Below are 20,007 nucleotides of genomic sequence, written 5' to 3' on the forward strand. Positions count from 1 at the left end.
AGTGCCCAAAGAGGGATATACAAGTCCATTCACACAGTCACATCTTATAAAGCCAGCGCAGAAGGAAGGGGTTTAGACTGCAGCTATTACAAGAACAAAGTTAAGTAGAACCCAGGCCCTACTCCCATGAAACTAGTTGACTTCTCTTTCTCAACTAGAATACTTATTCTCTGTGGAAAGTAAATCAAAGAAACTTAGACCAGGGAACTCTAGAAGGCAGAGATATAGCAACAAACCAAAATGCGAGTCTGAGTTTCTCATGTCTCTCATCCTCTAGCAGGCTAGCCCAGGCTTATTCACATGGTAACAAGAAGGTTCCAGGAACCCCAAGGGAGGGCAAGCCCCACTGCACAAGATCTTTTCAAGCCCCCTGTTTTGCCACGTTTGCCAGCATCTCATGGGCCAATCCAAGTCAGGTGGCTGAGCTCAGAGTCAGAATGGGATATCACCCAAAGTTACACAGCAAAGGAACAAGGATAGAGGGAGGGAGAACTTGAGACCATTGGTTGCAATCTACCAACATTCCTATAAAAAGAATCTGCCTGTACTAATATAGGAACAACATTATTACTACTATAAGTAGTATAGGAAGAACACTCCAGTACTAATATTTCAGTCACTTTTTCCCTTCCTTTTCAATACTATTGTGTGGATGAATAACATTATCCAAACATAGTTTTTCTGACACAACTTTACTGGACTGGAGGAAGTCTGGTTTAGAATATTTTTCCCAAACAAGTTCTTATAAGACTAGTTGTAGACTAACAGGAGCAGTGATTATCTTGGTAAGGAGTCTTGGACAATCCCCTTTCAGAGGTCGAGAGCTCTCCCTTCCCCGCCACATACATACCACTTTCAAATAAGGACAGTATTTTTATGATTACTTTACTGTCCCTAAAAGCAGCTGAAATCTGCAGGCAAGGCTGCCATGTGAGGTAGAGTGCAAGGTGTACCCAGCACAGGAGTGTCCAACCAAGATGTATGGAGGCTGGAATTCAGCATGAACTCTGCTCACTAGGTTTCAAGCCATGCATAAACGCAACAACCAAGAGGGAAGAGGAACTTTTTAAATTTTGAAGTATCTTTTTTAGAAATTCCATATAAGGGCCACCATCCAGACAAGTCAGGAGCTCTAATTCATCTTAACATACACAAAAGCACTGTTGAAGAGTTCAGCCTGTGGACCTGAAACACACTATCCGGTTCTGGTTAATGACACCACAGTAGGTCAAGCGACAGCAATACTATCCCTGAAGTCAAACACTGTGAGCAACTTACAGCTACATATTTTAAAGGTCTGGGAGATGTTTGTGCAGAGGCAGTTCAGCTGTGGAAAACCTGACCTCTATATCCAATTGGCCATGTGAGAAAAAACATAAAGGGCTACAACTCAAGAACAACAACAACAAAAAAAAAACCAACCCAATTAAAAAATGGGCAAAGGATTTGAATAGACATCTTCCAAAGAAAATATACAAATAGTCAACAAGTACATTAGAAGATGCCCAGTATCGCTAATTACTGTGGGTGTGTGGGTGCAGGTGTGCACTCAGGCGCTCAGTTGTGTCCAACTCTTTACGACCCCATCGACTGTAGCCTGCCAGGCTCCTCTGTACATGGAATTTTCCAGGTAAGAATACTGGAGTGGGTTGCCATTTCCTACTCCGAGAGATCTTTCCGACCCAGAGATCAAACACACATCTCTTACATCTCTTGCACTGGCAGGCAGATTCTTCACCACTGTGCCATTTGGAAAGCCCCCATTAATTACTAAGGGAATGCAAATCAAAACCACAATGAGATATCATCTTACACCCATTAGGACATCACAAACAAAACAGAAAATAGCAATACTGGTGAGGCTGTTGAGAAACTAGAACCTTTGTGCACTCTTGGTGAGAATGTAAAATGGTGTGGTCACTGCAAAAAAAGAGTATGGACATTCCTTAAAAAATTAAAAAGAGAATTATCCTATGATCCAACAATTCTATTTCTGGATATGTATCCAAAGGAATCGAAAAGAGGGTCTCAAAAAGACACTGATACACTCATGTTCACAGCAACATTATTCACAACAGCCAAAAGGTGGAAGCAGCCCAACTGTCCATCAACAGATGAATGGGTAAACAAAATATCATATATATACAGTGGACTATTATTCAGCCTTAAAAAGGAAAGAAATTCTGACACATGTTAGAACATGGATGAACTTTGAGGACATTATGCTAAGTAGAATAAGCTAGTCATAAAAAGACAAAACATCATATGATTTCACTTATGTACGGTACCTACAGTAATCAGATTCATGGAGACAGAAATTAGATGGGTGGTAACATGAAATTAAAAGATGCTTACTCCTTGGAAGGAAAGTTATGACCAACCTAGATAGCATATTCAAAAGCAGAGACATTACTTTGCCAACAAAGGTCCGTCTAGTCAAGGCTATGGTTTTTCCAGTAGTCATGTATGGATGTTAGAGTTGGACTGTGAAGAAAGCTGAGCACCGAAGAATTGATGCTTTTGAACCGTGGTGTTGGAGAAGACTCTTGAGAGTCCCTTGGACTGCAAGGAGATCCAACCAGTCTATTCTAAAGGAGATCAGTCCTGTTCTTCGAAAGGACTGATGCTAAAGCTGAAACTCAAATTCTTTGGCCACCTGACATGAAGAGTTGACTCATTGGAAAAGACTCTGATGCTGGGAAAGACTGAGGGCTGGAGGAGAAGGGGATGACAGAGGATGAGATGGCTGGATGGCATCATTGGCTCAATGGACATGAGTTTGAGTGAACTCTGAGAGTTGGTGATGGACAGGGAGACCTGGCGTGCTGTGATTCATGGGGTCGCAAAGAGTCAGACACGACTGAGCGACTGAACTGAACTGAACACACTAGTATATATAAAATATTATCCAATAAAACATTTTAATCCAACTGTATTAAAGAGTTCATAGAAAGTTTCCTTATTTTGGTCACTTCATTATTATGATAAAAGCAAATGACACTATTAATGCTCCAAAGAGGTGAAGCAGACTCCTTGACAATTAAATATAATTACTATTTTGCAAACCTTTCTCTGTATTTTTGCATTCAATACGTTTGAATATCTCTTACCAGGATAATTAAGACACAGTCCCTGCACTATAGGTGCTGATATAGAAGAGAACTACTGATCACAGTATAACATGAGAAGAGCTCCACCAGAGGCAGGGACATGATGCTAGGGGTGTACAGAAGAGGGGCTGTGAACTCACTATGAGGCCAGGAGCTTCCAAGAGGAGAAAGCATCTGAGTTGAGTCTTAATGAAGAGAAAGTTGGCCAGAAGCATGAGAAATGGAGGTATAGGAACCTGCAACAGGTAAGAACAGAGGTGAGAAGCAGAGCAAATTATAGGTTCTGCAAATAGATTCTGGTATAATTGGACAACATGAAAGTGTGAAGTAGTCAAGAGGGATAAGGCTGGAAAAGGAGGCATCACCCATGTCATGAAGAGTCTTGACCAATGTGCCACAGAGTTGAGAAATTTCTGGAAGGCGACTTGGAATCTTTGAATGATTTTTAAGAAAAGGAGGGACGTGTTAACATTTGTATTTTAAAAAAATGTACAATTTAGGGCATACTGATATGCAATGGGATTGAAAGTCAGAGGAACATAGTTTATACAAGACTACCACAACCCAATTGTAATAACAAGAATCAAAACAAAAATCTTGGTGCTGAACAGCAGTAATTAACACAACAGTGTAATCCATCCAGACCTCAAAAATAAATTTTTTAAAAAATTTAAAATAAAACTCAAAACAGGTGCTAAAAAAAATCTTGGTACCAGAAAGCAAATAGATTCCTGAGATTAAGAAATAAAACCAATAGAATGTAGTGACTGATGACATTGGGAAAGTGCAGGAGAAAAGTGAGTCTAGAATGATGAAAGTTTTTTCTTTGCGTATGGTACCATTCATCAAGCCAAGGAACGGTGAAAAAAGATTTAGGCTTGCAATGGCAAAGTGATGAAGCTGGTCTGGTACATGAGAAGGCAGAGATCCAGACAGATTTAGATACCATTAAATAGAGGCTTGAACTAGAGATATAATTTGGAATCAACACTATATGGCTGACAGCTGAAACCAGGGGAATAGAACTAAGGCAGGGAGGATGTTTAGAGTGAGAAGGAGGCTGAAGAGAATGTCCTCAGGAGTATCAACATTTAAGGACAGAAAAAGAATGATTCTTAAACAGATAAAGTAATGACTTAGGGGCTTCCCTGGTCGCTCAGTGGTAAAGAATTCACCTGCCAAGGTAGGAGACACGGGTTCGATCCCTGACGCAGAAAGATCTCACATCCTGTGGAGTAACTAAGCCAGGGTGCCACAACTATTGAGCCTTCGCTCTAGAGCCTGAAAGCTGCAGCCACTGAGCCCACGTGCACAGCCACTGAAGCCCACCGCCTAGGGCCCATGCTCCACAAGAGAAGGCACCGCATCGAGACACCTGTGCACCGCAACGAGAGAGGAGCCCCTGCTCGCTGCACCTACAGAAAGCCCGTGCAGCAATGAAGACCCAGCACAAACAAAAATCAACAAATTTAAAAATAGAAAATTAAAAAAAAAAGACACAAGTTAGGTATTACATATCAAAAGATATCTCTAGGGTTTTTTAAATATAGGTATTTACATTTAGTTTTTCTTAGATAAAAACTTACAGGCACATTGGTAATGATAAGTTTATAAAAGACTAGGAGCTGACCATGCCCCCAAAGAAGAAGAAAACTTATTTTTAATGTTGTTTTTTTTTCAAAAGAGGCAGTGAGAGGAAGGAGTAAAGACATGGTCTAAGCTGAAATTCCATAAGCACGTAGAAGCGGTTTATTAAACTGCCCTCTTACTTTTCAGCAGGACGAAGTTCGCGGATAACAGCTAAGAGCTTTGACAGCACCTGCAGTTTTCCAGACTCTTCCTCAGTAAACATGATCGGGTTGTAATCAGCAGGGAACACATTCATCAGACCTTCATAGAGATTTCTTTCTTCACTCTCATCCCAAGTTGAGTTGCTTTCTTTTTCCTGTTGAAAAGGATGATTGTCAACCCTGGTTCATGTTTTTTAGACAGGGAGGAAAAAAATGCTAAAATTATGGGTAAAAAAACTGAAGCTTAATAGCTACCTGAAAAGCCCACTCTAATTGTTACGAAAATCTTTAAAGGTCACAATTTGGCCATGTTTGATTACAGAGCAGTTCTAATGATGTCTCCAAAATGCCTGCTCCCTGAACCCCACAAGTGCAGTATCATTGCCGATGTGTGATCGAGAGGGAGGCGGGTAAGCGAGAAATAAACAGGAGGAAAACAGAGGGCAGACAGTGCTAGGAAATCTATGCTCTCCAAAACCCTGAGGATCCTCATCACTGCTGCCTCGTTTTCTCTCTTCTTCCCTCCTCCTCTCCCTGCTGTTCCTTTTCTCTCCGATTCGCAGGCTCACACAGCACCTCCCAGGTGATACTCAAACTCAAACACAACAGTTGACTCAATCTTATCCACTTCTTCTACAAGAAGGAATAATTCTGCCAACACGTTAACAGAGAAATTTACTGTTAGTTACAGTATTTTGGCTTTTTTACAAAAAGTTTTTGTATATTATTCCAAAGTGATTATCACTACCTCTGAAATTCCCCTGCCAAAACTTACATGTGAACACAAAACTGGAGATTACATTTGTTAATGACTGCATCACTTTTTTAGATTAAATTTCTGGGATTGGCAGTCTTCTCACTCTCTCCCACATTTACCAGATTTATCACTGTTCTTGAAACTTTGTTCAGCCTGTGCCCCCTGCCTGGAATGTTCCATCACTTTTTTTATTTTGCCCAATTATCCCACCCCTATAAACACTTGAGGACCCAATGCAAATTCCACCTGATTACTCACAGACACCTTTTTGGGGACATTGAGTCTTAAAATTTTATGGTTACACAGTACATTTCAACTTTGAATTTATTTAGTTGTACAATTAACAATTTTTTTTATAAATTCCTAATGCTTTAATGTGTGTTATAATCTTTCATTAATAATACTAGAAACATCTTAAGGGCAGTGAATCCTATAGCATAAAATGCTTGGCACAAAGTACTAATTTTAACTTGGCTTATTCCCAAAACATAGCAATATTTGTGTAAAATAACTTGATTAAAAATACTTGGAACCCTAAGATATTTACATAACTGGGATATATATAAGAGGAGAGATGGTTGCTGGCTGCTTTGGGTTAGGTTTCCTACACCAATGCCTACACCTTGGCAGGGTTATCAAAGGATGACAGACCCCGGGTCCAATCTGCAGCTTTTCATGTTCAGAAACTTGCATATGCTTAAGCTCTAGGGAAATGAGCCATACTAACCAAATTAAGAGACTAAATCAGACTATAAATTATATAAATTTATTGACCTATAAATGAGACCTGCCTATTTACACCAACTGGTCTATGTATTCTGTCCTATAAACGGTCCACGGGGAAGTCAAGTTATTAGCACTAAGTTGTCTGGTGAACATTAAACCAAAATACAAGGGAGATGAATGATCCTAAGGCACAAGAGTTTTAAACCAGGAGCACGTAATCAGAATCACTTGGGGCAGCTTTTTCAAAATCTTCATGACTGGGTCCTACTCTCAGAGAATCTGAACTGGCTCACAAGTGTCTGGAGTGGACAAATGTACTCTTAAGAGCTTCCCTGAAGACTGTAATGTATACTCCTAATTAAGAATCAATTAATAGATAACACCTTTATGCTGAGACAGCCTGATTCGTGGAGATGCATCACAGAGATTTACCAGTTAGACTTCCCAAATCAACTAGACAGGGCAATCTCTTCTCTGACTCTATGCAACCCAATACTCTCCTTATAGGAAGATACACATACATCATATATAAGAAGATACACAGAAATACACAACTCTTAAAAGTTGTGACTTATAATATTTTCATTGGTTATATCCATGCACATTTCCTGAAGAGAAACCCATAATTTTGACTGAACTTGGGAAAACAATCTAGTTTCAGTTGGAACACATTTATTAAGCCATTGCTTAAAGATTACTTATATGTGTGAAAGGCTCATTTCAATCATTTTTTTATTGATCCTTACTTGCTATGATATTAGAGGAATGGTAAATTATGTACTCTATTTGAAGTCTGTAGTATACTCTGCCTGTTATTAGTTAAGCGGTACATTCTAGGCCATCATAGGCTTTTTTCTTTTAAGGAAGAATTCAGGCTTCTTTTTTTGCTGGGCATCATGCCCAAAGAGTTTAATTTTTATCACTGTGTATAGAATCTGTTCCTTTAAAAGTTGCTTAATACATTGTTATAATCCTGTTGACTGCAGAGTCATAGAAAGCTGACTTCTCCTATGATAAACTATGTAAATATAATCCACTGTAGGAATAAACATGGAGAAATGTGATAGAACACTACATCTCCTAAATACATAATGACCTCCGCATAACATAGCACCCACAGGTTTTCTTTTTATTTGTTTGCAAATTATTTTACTGTTTAAAGAAAAATAAAAGAAGAAAAATTAAGGGTGAGTTGGGGATAATAGGGTATTAATAGTTACTGTACAACTTCCATGACCAGGCATTCTGCTAGGTTCTTTCCATATTCTTTCATCAAATTGCCCCAGTAACATTATCAGGAGGTTGTTATTATCTCTGTCTTCCAGTTAAGACAAACTAAGGCTCACAGACATAACCTGGCCATGGTTAAACTTGCTTTTAGTTAAATAAGCAGTCCAGAAAAAGAAATCCAAGAAGGCAAAGTGGTTGTCTGAGGAGACTTCACAAATATCTGAGAAAAGAAGAGAAGCAAAAGGCAAGGGAGAAGGGGAAAGACATACCAAACTGAATGCAGAATTCTAGAGAATAGCAAGGAGAGATAACAAAGCCTTCTTAAGTGAACGATTCAAACAAATAGTGGAAAACAATAGAATAGGAAAGACTAGAGATCTTCAAGAAAACTGGAGATAGCAAGGGACCATTTCATGCAAAGATGGGCACATAAAGGACAGGAATTAACAGAAGCAGAAGAGATTAAAAAGAAGTGGTAAAAAACATACAGAAGAACTATACAATAAAGGTCTTATATGACCCAGAAAATCACAATGGTGTGGTCCCTCACCTAGAGCCAGACATCCTGGAGTCAAGTGGGCCTTAAGAAGCATCACTACAAACAAAGCTATTGATGGTGATGAAATTCCAGATGAGCTATTTCAAATCCTATAAGATGATGCTATTAAAGTGCTGCCATCAATATGTCAGCATTTGCTGACCACAAGTGGTCACAAGACTGGAAAAGGTCAGCTTTCATTCCAATCCCAAAGAAAGGCAATGCCAAAGAATGTTCAAACTATCCTACAACTGCACTCATTTCACATGCTAACAAAGTTACGCTCAAAATCCTTCAAGCTGGGATTCAACCATAACTTCCAGGGGTCCAAGCTGGGTTTAGAAAAGGCAGAGGGACCAGAGCTCAAACTGCCAACATTTGTTGGGTAATAGAGAAAACATCTACTTCTGCTCCACTGATTGTGCTAAAGCCTTTAACTGCGTGGATCACAACAAACTGGAAAATTCTTAAACAGACAGGAATACTAGACTACCTTACCTGTCTCCTGCAAAACCTGTATGCAGGTCAAGAAGAAACAGTTAGAACCAGACATGGAACAAAGGACTGGTTCAAAATTGGGAAAGGAGTATGTCAAGGCTGTATACGGTCACGCTGCTTATTTAACTTATATGCAGAGCTGTTGCTGGTGTTCAGTCGCCCGTCATGTCTGACTCTTTGTGACCCCATGACTGCAGCACTCCAGGCCTCTCTATCCCTCACCATCTCCCCAAATTTGCCCAAGTTCATGTCCGTTGCATTGGTGATGCCATCCACCAATCTCATCCTCTGATGCCCTCTTCTCCTTCTGCCCTCAATCTTTTCCAGCATCAGGGACTTTTCCAATGTACTGTACATGATATGCAGAGTACATCATGCAAAATGCAGGGCTGGATGAATCACAAGCTGGAATTAAGATTGCCAGGAGAAATATCAACAACCTCAGATATGCAGATGATACCACTCTCTTGGAAGAAAGCAAAGAGGAATTAAAGAGCCTCTTGATGAGGGTGAAAGAGGAAAGTGAAAAAGCTAAGAACATTTAAAAAACTAAGATCATGGCATCCAGTCCCATCATTTTATGACAAATAGAAGGGGAAAAAGTGGAAACAGTGATGATTTCTTTTCTTGGGCTCCAAAATCATGGCAGACGGTGACTGCAGCCAGAAAATTAGAAGATGCTTGCTCCTTGGAAAAATAGCTATGACAAACCTAAAGAGTGTATTAAAAAGCAGAGACATCACTTTGCCGACAAAGGTTCATATAGTTAAAGCTATGGTTTTCCCAGCAGTCGTGTAAGGATGTGAGAGTTGGACCATAACGAAGACTGAGCACCAAAGAATTGATGCTTTCGAACTGTGGTGCTGGAAAAGACTTGAGAGTCCCTTGGACTGCAAGGAGATCCAACCAGTCCATTCTGAAGGAGATCAGCCCTGGGATTTCTTTGGAAGGACTGAGGCTAAAGCTGAAGCTCCAATACTTTGGCCACCTGATGCGAAGAGCTGACTCAATGGAAAAGACCCTGATGCTGGGAAAGACTGAGGGCAGGAGGAGATGGGGGCGACAGAGGATGAGATGGTTAGATAGCATCACTGACTCAATGGACATGAATTTGAGCAAACTTCAGGAGACAGTGACGTACAGGGGAGCCTGGCATGCTGCAGTCAATGCGGTTGCAAAGAGTTGGACATGACTTAGCGACTAAATAACAATACGAAAGAGGAGAGTGAAAAAGTTGGCTTAAAGCTCAACATTCAGAAAACGAAGATCATGGCATCCAGTCCCATCACTTCATGGGAAATAGATGGGGAAACAATGGAAACAGTGTCAGACCTTATTTTCTGGGCTCCAAAATCACTGCAGATGGTGACTGCAGCCATGAAATTAAAAGACGCTTACTTCTTGTAAGGAAAGTTATGACCAACCTAGATAGCATATTCAAAGCAGAGACATTACTTTGCCAACAAAGGTCCGTCTAGTCAAGGCCATCGTTTTTCCAGTGGCCATGTATGGATGTGAGAGTTGGACTGTAAAGAAAGCTGAGCGCCGAAGAATTGATGCTTTTGAATTGTGGTGTTAGAGAAGACTCTTGAGAGTCCCTTGGACTGCAAGGAGATCAGCCCTGGGATTTCTTTGGAAGGAATGATGCTAAAGCTGAAACTCCAGTACTTTGGCCACCTCATGCGAAGAGTTGACTCATTGGAGAAGACTCTGATGCTGGGAGGGATTGGGGGCAGGAGGAAGAGGGGATGACAGAGGATGAGATGGCTGGATGGCATCACTGACTAGATGGACATGAGTTTGAGTGAACTCCGGGAGATGGTGATGGACAGGGAAGCCTGGCGTGCTGCGACTCATGGGGTCACAAAGAGTCGGACACGACTGAGCGACTGAACTGAACTGAACTGAACTGAACAACATCAGAGTAGGGACTGATACTTAGTTTCAACTCCCAAACAGAAAGTTCTCACTGTAGCCCAAATTGCCTTATGTTCAAATCCAAATGGACAGTTCAACTATGTAGTCATTAACCATATTTGTAGAAAGCATCTAATGTGGGGAAATGACTATAATTTATTTAGTTAAAAAAACAGATTTTTAAATAATAAGCATAGCATCATTACAATTAAGTTTCTCTAGAAAAAGACTACACATGTGTATCTTTAAGCTCCTATTTTCTCACCAAAAAATGGGGATGGTGATAATACTTATTCCATAAAATTCTGTGAAGAATAAGTAAAATAATATTTGAAAAGTACTTAGTGTTTGATACATGTAAATGTTTAATAAGCGTCAACTAAGATTATTATTATTAATACCAAATGTGGTTTTCTCTAGCTGAAGAGCTTTACCTCTTTATAACAAATTTCTCAAAGTGGTATTGCCAGGCCACAAGTTACATAAAATTTTAAGGTCTTTGATACACATTACTAAACTGTCTCCCAGTTAGACCAATTTACATTCTAACCAGTAGATAATTTTTATTTTCTTCCTTGTGATTTTCACAAATTTTGTACAATAATCATGTATTACTTCTACAATGAGGAAAAAATAAATTATTTCTTAATGGTCGATTTTGTATGTGTCAAACCAAAGTGACTGGCTTTGTTAACATATAGGAAGGGAAACCAGGACCAAGCATTAGGTGAGGCACCAGGGGGCACGGGACACAAAATCCAGAAGGAAGACCCTGAAGCCCAGTTCACCGCTTGTTCAGCTCCATGAATAAGGACATGCTGTGAAGAACAAGCAGAAGGATGGAGGAACTCTAGAGAAAAATCACACCGGAGAGGCTGCACAGCTTTTGGAAAACACAAAAATGTAACCTCAGAGATCAGTCTCAGCTGCCCTCTTGGGTTCATATGACATAGAACCCTCAGCTCATATTCCTGACACAGTCTCACATGCTACTTACCTTTATTGAGCCAAACAAAAGGCAGGGGTGATTGCACAGCTTTTTAAGAGCTCCGATACATATTAGATGAGAAGTATTTTCCAACAGTCCTTGAAGACAGAATCTGACAGCCTGAGAATTTAACAGTTTTCTATAAAGTGCAATCTGTAGGGCTCCTGGTCGGCAAAAGACTACATTCTCTATTTTAGGAGGGAGATATTGATTTATGACTTCTTGGGTTCTTCTAAGGATGAAGAGTCCAGTGAGGCAAGTAAGTTCAGCTGCTCTTTGCTCTCCTAACTCCCTTTCTTCCTATGGAAAAATAACAAACTTAAAAGTGTTTTAGACAAAAATAATACATGCAGTTAAAAAGAATATTAAATATTTTATCATGATCAAACATTTACTAATTGCTTCCCTTCAGATTTATTTTAAACAAAAATTATTTGAAATACAGTTTAGAATATAAAAACCAACAATCATCTCTTTAAATGTTTAGCATAATCATTTAATTAATGGAAGCCAAAGTCTTCAAATCCTTGCTTGTTTGGCTATTGCCACCACTGAGAACCACTGGAAATCAATAATCTACAAACTGAACTATCAGAAAGTAAGCTTTTATGTGAAGATACGATGGTACAATAGTCTTAAAATCATTATCAAAGCACTAAAAAAGCAAATTCTTGGAAGAAAATATTTTGACAAGTTACTGATCCTAAAACTAAGCCTTTAAGAAATTACTGGCACAAGGCACTGCTGACTTTTTCAAAATCATTACACATTGTTTGTTCACTATATAATAGTACATCTTTAAAGTCAAAATACACTATGAGTGAAATATATGTTTAAATTCTCTACATAGAATCTTCTAATCTTCTACATCACAATCCTCACAGTATAAGTACATATTTGTTTTTATATAAATCATGGAAAATTTCCCTTATATTTTAAAACTATTTTCAATTTTTATTCCAAAAAAACTGGGTCACAGGTCAGAAAGTACAGTGATGCAAAAATAAGAAAATTAAAGCCAACTTTCATTAACCAGAAATAGCGAATGTTGTCAAAACTTTTTACAAATATCTTCAAAATCATTGTTTGCATAAATGCAAATAGATGTTTTATTTTTATTTGTTACAAAAAACATGATCTCAAACGATAAAGCATCATGGAAACTAGAAACCAGTTTGGTTTATCATCATAGTCCTCCATGTCTGGAGCTTAGCATTTGGCCCACTTCAGGGATTTCATATGTAAATACTGGGAAAATAAATGAATGTGATCTTGTTTTTAAATAATGTATCATAAACATTTTCCTTTCTATGAAATATATGAAATAATTATTTTTATATGGTTCCTGGTTCATGGAAAATGCTCAGTAACTATCTGTTAACTAATCACAGTATTGTATTAATTCTGAGATTTACTTTTTTTCTCACTTTAACTTCTCTGAAATAGGATGCTTTTACAATTGATGACTTCTTACAATTACAACTGACAGTATGTTTTGCTACTGGTACAAAAAATAATGATGCACCCTAGAATTAACAGTATCCTAGATGCAATGAAATATACAACATGTAGCACCTAACAGATTTTCCTATCTTCAGAAATGTTTATTTCCAATTAGTTTGTTTTCCTTAGTTTTAGCTAATTTTTTTTTCCCTTACAGCTAAATCTTCAAGCATTTAATAAAAATCTATGACTATTTCTTTATAATAAATTCCTAAAGCTGGTATTTCTAGGCCACAAGATACATTCAAATTTAAAGCTTTTAATACATATTAGCAAACTATCTTCCAATCATACCAATTTTTACTTCAACCAGTAGAGGACAGTATTCTTAGGTACATTTGCTATTACAGTGCAAATCTAACCAACTAAAACATCAATAGAAAAGTACAAAAATCACTTCACAGTTATTTACATTTTTCAAAGTCAGTAAAGATAAACATTTTTATATGTTTACTGTCATTTATAATTCTTTGTGAAGGACCTACCAATGAATCTTTTTAAAGTGATAATGTCATTTTACAAAGTAAGAAATGCAAGAGGAGTTGAAAGATTGTGGAGAAAATAAAAATTCACTCTATTAATTTATTTTTTCCTAAATTAAAATAATACCCAAGTTATGGATGATTTTCCTAGATAAACTGGTCATTTTTAACCTACTTATTAAAGTAAACTATACCTCAGAAGCAGAAGGTTGTCTTGATATGATAATGGGTTCTTCATATATTTTTCTATAAGCTGACAAAGAGCCTAATATTCCTGGATTTACAAAATCAATTAATGTAAAAAATTCTTGGAGATCATTCTGAACTGGAGTACCTAAAGAGATAAAAGTGATCAGAAGGTCAAGTTTGTGTTTTACAATATCAGTTTTTTTAAAGAAATTTGTACTCTCTTCCCTAAGAGGACTACATATAAGCAAAGTCTCAAATTAAGAAAGAGCAGCTAAACGAAGTTTTTAAAAATTAATAAACATGTAAATTTTTAACTCCGGTTGTAACTGTGAACTGAAGTCTTATTTAATACAGCATTTTGGCAGAGTACAGGCTCTAGAGTCTGACTGTGCTGTGCTTAGTCACTCAGTTGTGTCTGACTCTTTGTGACCCCATTGACTGTAGCCCACTAGGCTCCTCTGTCCATGGGGATTCTCCAGGCAAGAATACTGGAGCGGGTTGCCATGCCCTCCTCCAGGGAGAGTCTGACTATTTGGGTTCAAATCCCACCTGTTTCACTTACTCTCTGAGTAACCCTGAAAAGTTACTTACACCAATTTTATTTGCTGTAAAATAGGAATAATAATAGAAGTACTAGGGTTGTGAGAATCAAATGAATTAATTCATGCACTAAGAACAGTGCCTGCAGCACAATAATGTTCCATAGCTGTTATCTGTTACTATTAGAACTGTGGGACTCTGGACAAAGTTGCTTAAGTTCTTTTAAGTTAAACTGGGGATTGTTTTTTCACTTAAAAAAGTGTAAAGATAATAATTTCCCAGTGATATTACAAAGAAAAGTAAAGACAAAGGATGTGAAGTGCCTAACGTTTGGGTACCTAATGTTAATCCATTACAAAGTAATCAGATAAAATTGGGATCTTCACTAATCCTAAAGAGTGACAGAGACGCTAATGGATTGATACACCCTGCACATACTACATGCTCAATAACTTTTGGCTAACTAATTTTTAAAGAGACACTAGCATGTTTCAATAATTATAATAATGTCAAATGAATATATAAATCAGCACAGTAAAACAGCATAATTTCAGATGAGTTTCAGACAAGAGACTATAAAAAGTTGTCCAAAGATATAAATAATGTAAGATGTACATTAAAATGCACTTATTTCAATAACAGATGACACAAACTTTTACAATGTTAGAGAGTTTCACAATCACTTTCTTTGAAATTAAATGGGTAGACCGAGGTTGGACCAATGCTTACTAATTTTTTTAATACATCTAGTTAGTTTTAAATTTTTTTAGACACATCACATTTAAGAAAATACATTTATATTGATATGCATTTTGTTAAGCCTTTAAAAGAATCCATGACAATGATTAATAAAAAAGTGGGGAAACAGGAAAAGCAAGAAGGGAACAAAAGGTACACGGTTCATTGTGATTGGCTTCCAGGCAGTCATCCAAATGATTAATCCAAGCTAATCCTGGTAGTTCTGTCCCCTTTGCCAACGACTGATGTTAAGAAAGAGTTTGTCTCAGACTAGGTTCTCAGAAGTAGAGCCTGAAATACAGATTAGCTACACATGATTTATGGAGAAATGACTCAGGAGAAAGGGAATCAGAAAATGCAGGGGAAGAAACCAACAATGTAGCTTGAGTTAAATTACAGGGAGCCTTAGAGCAAAAATTGCACCATATAAAGTTGCTCCTGAAATTATCCTAAGGTGAAGGAGCTGGCATTTTTCACTTGCTGCTCTATATGAGTCAATCATTGACCGAGATGCAAGGAAGAGAAGAAGCTCTCATTCAACCAATGATAATTCTCCAGATAAGGCAGAAGAGTTCTTTAACCAACAGCCCCAGCAGCTAAGGGGTGGGTCCGACAGCTCAGAAAAGGGGAGCTAGGGAGGGCACCGACAGTGTCTGCCAAAAGTATGCAATCCATCTTGTCCAGTGAGACATAAGAGGAAGTCAGGAGAAAAAGGCAGAGCCAGCCCCTGTTCTCCTTTAAACATCACCACATCTAGCTGTGATGTCTGGAACTGCTCTGGCCACTTGTTACAAGCATGGGGATGAAGTCAACACCAAACATGGCACAGCAAAGAACAAAAAGAACCAGACTCCTTGACAACACTGTTGAGCTGCTGGGTCACCCCCGGAACCTGTCCTCGCTCTATATTTGCAGTTGTGTGGGAGAATAAGCACATTTAATTCATGTATCTGTTACTTGCAGCTGAAATCACCCTGATAAGCAAGGAAAAGAGGCAAAAGCAAAACTGGAAAAAAAAAAAAGGTGAAACATAAGATTTGGGGCAAAAAATAAGAAGGAAGTAAAGAAGAAAAAGAAAAGATGGATTTCCCTGGTGGTACAGTGGATAGGAATCCACCTACCAATACAGAGGATACAGGTTTGATCCCTGGTCCAGGAAGATTCCACACACCAGGGAGCAATTAAGCCTGGGTACCACAACAACCACAGCTAGAGAAGCCACCGTAATGAGAAGCCTAGGCATGGAAAAGAAGAGTAACCCTGCTCACCACAACTAGAGAAAGCCCGCTCACAGCAACAAAGACCCAGTGCAGCAAAAAAGTAATAAACTTCTTAAAAAAAGAAAAGAAGGGGCTATAAGCTAGGCAATACACTAGGATAGTATCATTCCGAGAAGTTGTCACAAATGTCTAGAAATACTTTAGTTCCCAGCTCGCTGCTTTTAGTATTCCTTTCTAATTCTAGACTATGTATAACCTGTAGAAGCAGCTAAATAATATAACGTTAATAAAAGTTAAGTAAGCAGCAATGTCCGATGACAAGAAAAAAGGAAACACTAAAGATTTTTCAAGTTTGTGTATTTACTAAAATTATTTTCAGAGCTATGGAAGTGAAATTAAGAGAACTTCCTCTTCCTCTACCTCTATCCCAGCAATAACAGCTTTCTGTTTCATTGTTTACTTTTAAGGAGACATAAATCTACCACCCAACCCAAGTACAGGAACACTACCAATAACCTACAGCTATATCCGTGTCTCTGATCTCCATAAAAAGGTGTAAGAGCTCTTTATACATACTCCTCTGTGTATTTTTCCTTTAGATCCAATAATTTCACTTTTAGCAGTCGACATAGAAAAAAGTATGTGCTTGTAGATATTCATCACATTTCAAAATTATGCAATATAATAGAAAAATGTTTACATTAAGTGTATTTTGATGTGCATTATGTGTGTCAATGAATAAAGATGGACTTTATATGTACTGGATTGGCCAAAAAGTTCATTCAGGTTTTTCCATATGATCTTATGGGAAAACCCAAACAAACTTTTTGGCCAACCCAATATATACAAAAAATAAAGAAATATGCATGTATGTTCTGTGTGTGTGTGTGTGTGTGTGTGTGTGTGTGACAGAGAATAATGAAACATGACAAAATGCTAACAGCTCATTAAGAAACTGAGACTAAAGGATGACTTCCATTCTCTAGTTTCTAAGCATGCCATAATACACCAGTACATATATGTATCTGTATGTCTGAATATATTTTTAACTTTTATTCTTCAATAAGAATTTTGCTTCAAATCTCATATTTTTCTTTTTTATACTATAAATAAAGGATATCTAATATCTAATGAAGGCTATTTGACATAATGAGATGTTATGAATTGACTGTGTCCCCTCAAAATTCGTTATCTTGAAAGTCCTAATTCCCAGTGTGACTATATTAGAAAACAGGCTTTTTAAGGAGGTAAAGTTAAAGAAACTCATAAGGGTGAGGCCCTAATCCAACATGACTTGTATTCTTTCAAGAAGAAAAAACACACAGGGATATACACACTCAGAGGACAGGCCATGAGAGGACTCAGCAAGCAGACAGGCATCTTCAAGGCGAGGAGAGAGGCCTCAGAAGAGATCAAACCTGCTGACAGCCTGAGACTGGACTTCCAGTCTCCAGAATGGTGGGAAAATACATTTCTGTTGTCATTGAAGAAATTTACCACCCAGTCCGTGGTATTTTGTTATGGCATCCCTAGAAGTTTAATATACCTCTATTAAATTTTAATTTAATTTTAATATTAAAACTTTTCCTGGAGGAAATATTAACTGAATATTCTTCACAGCACAGGGCCAGATAAGAGGAGGAAACAAAATCAAAATTACTTTCATTGGATTCTTAAGATAGCTTTTGAGCACCTATTATGTATGCAGCACTGCACATACTCATAATCGAATGTTAATTCCACAATAAAACACAAATCACCTTGGGAGTAAGATACCCTGCCACTATTAAAAAGAATTTATTAAGGCAATTCTGAGCAGATGAAAACCAACTATAAGCATTTCTAAATATGAGAGCTTACCTAGTGCTAGTTTTCACCTAAATTCGCAGCTCAGGAGCAGGAGCGACCAGGACAGGAAAGCCGAAACAGGGACATCTCTGGTGGTCCAGTGGTTAAGAATCCACCTTGCAAGGCAGGGGACTGAGTTCATTCCCTGGTTGGGGAACTAACCACATGCCACGGAGCAACCAGAGAGCCTGCTTGCCACAACAACAGCAAAAAAGGTCCCACATGATGCAACAAAGATCTGCAACTAAGACCCAATGCAGCCAAATACATAAATATATTTTTAAAAAAGAAAGAAAGAAAGCAGAAACAAGGTAAAGAAGACAAAGCACAAATAAAGGGGGCAAGGAAATGACCTTATTGGTCATCATTGGGATAGTCCTGCTGAATGGAGTCCCAGAATCATTTTCTACTGAAAATATTAAATTTATTAATCTCCAAAATATATAAGCAGCTCATATAGCCCAACATCAGAAAAACAAACAACCCAATCAAAAATTGGACAGAAAACCTAAACAGATATTTCTCCAAGGAAGACATACAGATGGCTAATAAACTCATGAAAAGATGCTCAACATCACTATTAGAGAAATCAAATCAAAACTACAATGAGGTATCACCTTACACTGGTCAGAATTGTTGCTGTTCAGTCACTCAGTCATGTCTGACTCCTGCAATCCCGTGGACTGCAGCACATCAGGCTTCCCTGTCCTTCACTATCCCCCAGAGTTTGCTCAAACTCATGTCTATTGAGTCAGTAAGCCCATCCAACCATCTCATCCTCTGTCACCCCCTTCTCCTGCCCTCAGTTTTTCCCAGCATCAGGGTCTTTTCCAGTGAGTTGGCCCTTCACATCAGGTGGCCAAAGTATTGGAGTTTCAGCTTCAGCATCAGTCCTTCCAGTGAATATTCAGGGTTGATTTCCTTTAGGATTGACTGGTTTGATCTCCCCGATGTCCAAGGGACTCTCAAAAGCCTTCTTCAGCATCACAGATCAAAAGCATAAATTCTTCAATACTCAGCCTTCTTTATGGTCCAACTCTCTTTGACTATATGGACTTTTGTCAGCAAAGTGATGTCTCTGCTTTATAATACACTGTCTAGGTTTTAATACGATGGTCAGAATGGGCATCATCAAAAGATCTACAAACAAAAAGGCTGAAGAGGATGTGGAGAAAAGGGAACCCTCCTGCACTGTTGGTGGGAATGTAAACCGATACAACAATTAAGGGGAACAATATGGAGATTCCATAAAAAAAAAGAAACTAGGAATAAATCTACCATATGACCCAACAATCCCACTACTGCGAATATACCCTGAGAAAACCACAATTCTAAAAGACACATGTACCCAATGTTCACTGCAGCACTATTTACAATAGTTAGGACATGGAAGCAACCTAGATGCCCATCAACAGATGAATGAATAAAAATGTGGTACATATATACAATGGAATATTACTTAGCCATAAAAAGGAACACATCTGAGTCAGTTCTAGTGAGGTGAATGAATGTAGAGCCTGTTATAGAGAGTGAAATAAGTCAGAAAGAGAAAAACAGATATTGTATATTAATGCATATATATGGAATCTAGAAAAGTGGCATTGATGAACCTATTTTCAGGGAAAGAATAGAAACAGATACAGAGAATGGACGTGTGGTCACAGTGGGGTAAAGAGAGAGCAGAAGAATGGAGCAAGTAGCATGGATATATATACAATGCTGCTAAGTCACTTCAATCGTGTCCGACTCTGTGCAACCCCACAGATGGAAGCCCCCCTTCCTGGGATTCTCCAGGCAAGAACACTGGAGTGCGTTGCCATTTCCTTCTCCAATGCATGAAAGTGAAAAGTGAAAGTGAAGTCACTCAGTCGTGTCCAACCTTCAGTGACCCCACGGACTGCGGCCTTCCAGGCTCCTCCATCATGGGATTTTC

At 38.3% G+C, this 20,007-nt stretch overlaps 1 protein-coding gene across 3 annotated transcripts in view; it reads right to left on the reverse strand.

The window, feature by feature from the left end:
* The window catches only part of RAD54B (RAD54 homolog B), a 118,136-nt gene that overhangs the window by 12,315 nt on the left and 85,814 nt on the right, over window positions 1–20,007 (reverse strand). For all 3 annotated transcript variants that reach the window (XM_070382974.1, XM_070382976.1, XM_070382977.1), the window contains 3 exons: window positions 13,734–13,873; window positions 11,564–11,854; window positions 4,880–5,055 (listed from right to left, as the gene is read on the reverse strand). In XM_070382974.1, the coding sequence (XP_070239075.1) occupies window positions 4,880–5,055; window positions 11,564–11,854; window positions 13,734–13,873 (607 nt within the window). The remainder of the gene's footprint in view (window positions 1–4,879; window positions 5,056–11,563; window positions 11,855–13,733; window positions 13,874–20,007) is intronic.

The sequence above is a fragment of the Bos mutus genome, chromosome 14 (assembly GCF_027580195.1).
Source record: "Bos mutus isolate GX-2022 chromosome 14, NWIPB_WYAK_1.1, whole genome shotgun sequence".
In the NCBI taxonomy this organism is placed as follows: Eukaryota; Metazoa; Chordata; class Mammalia; order Artiodactyla; family Bovidae; genus Bos; species Bos mutus.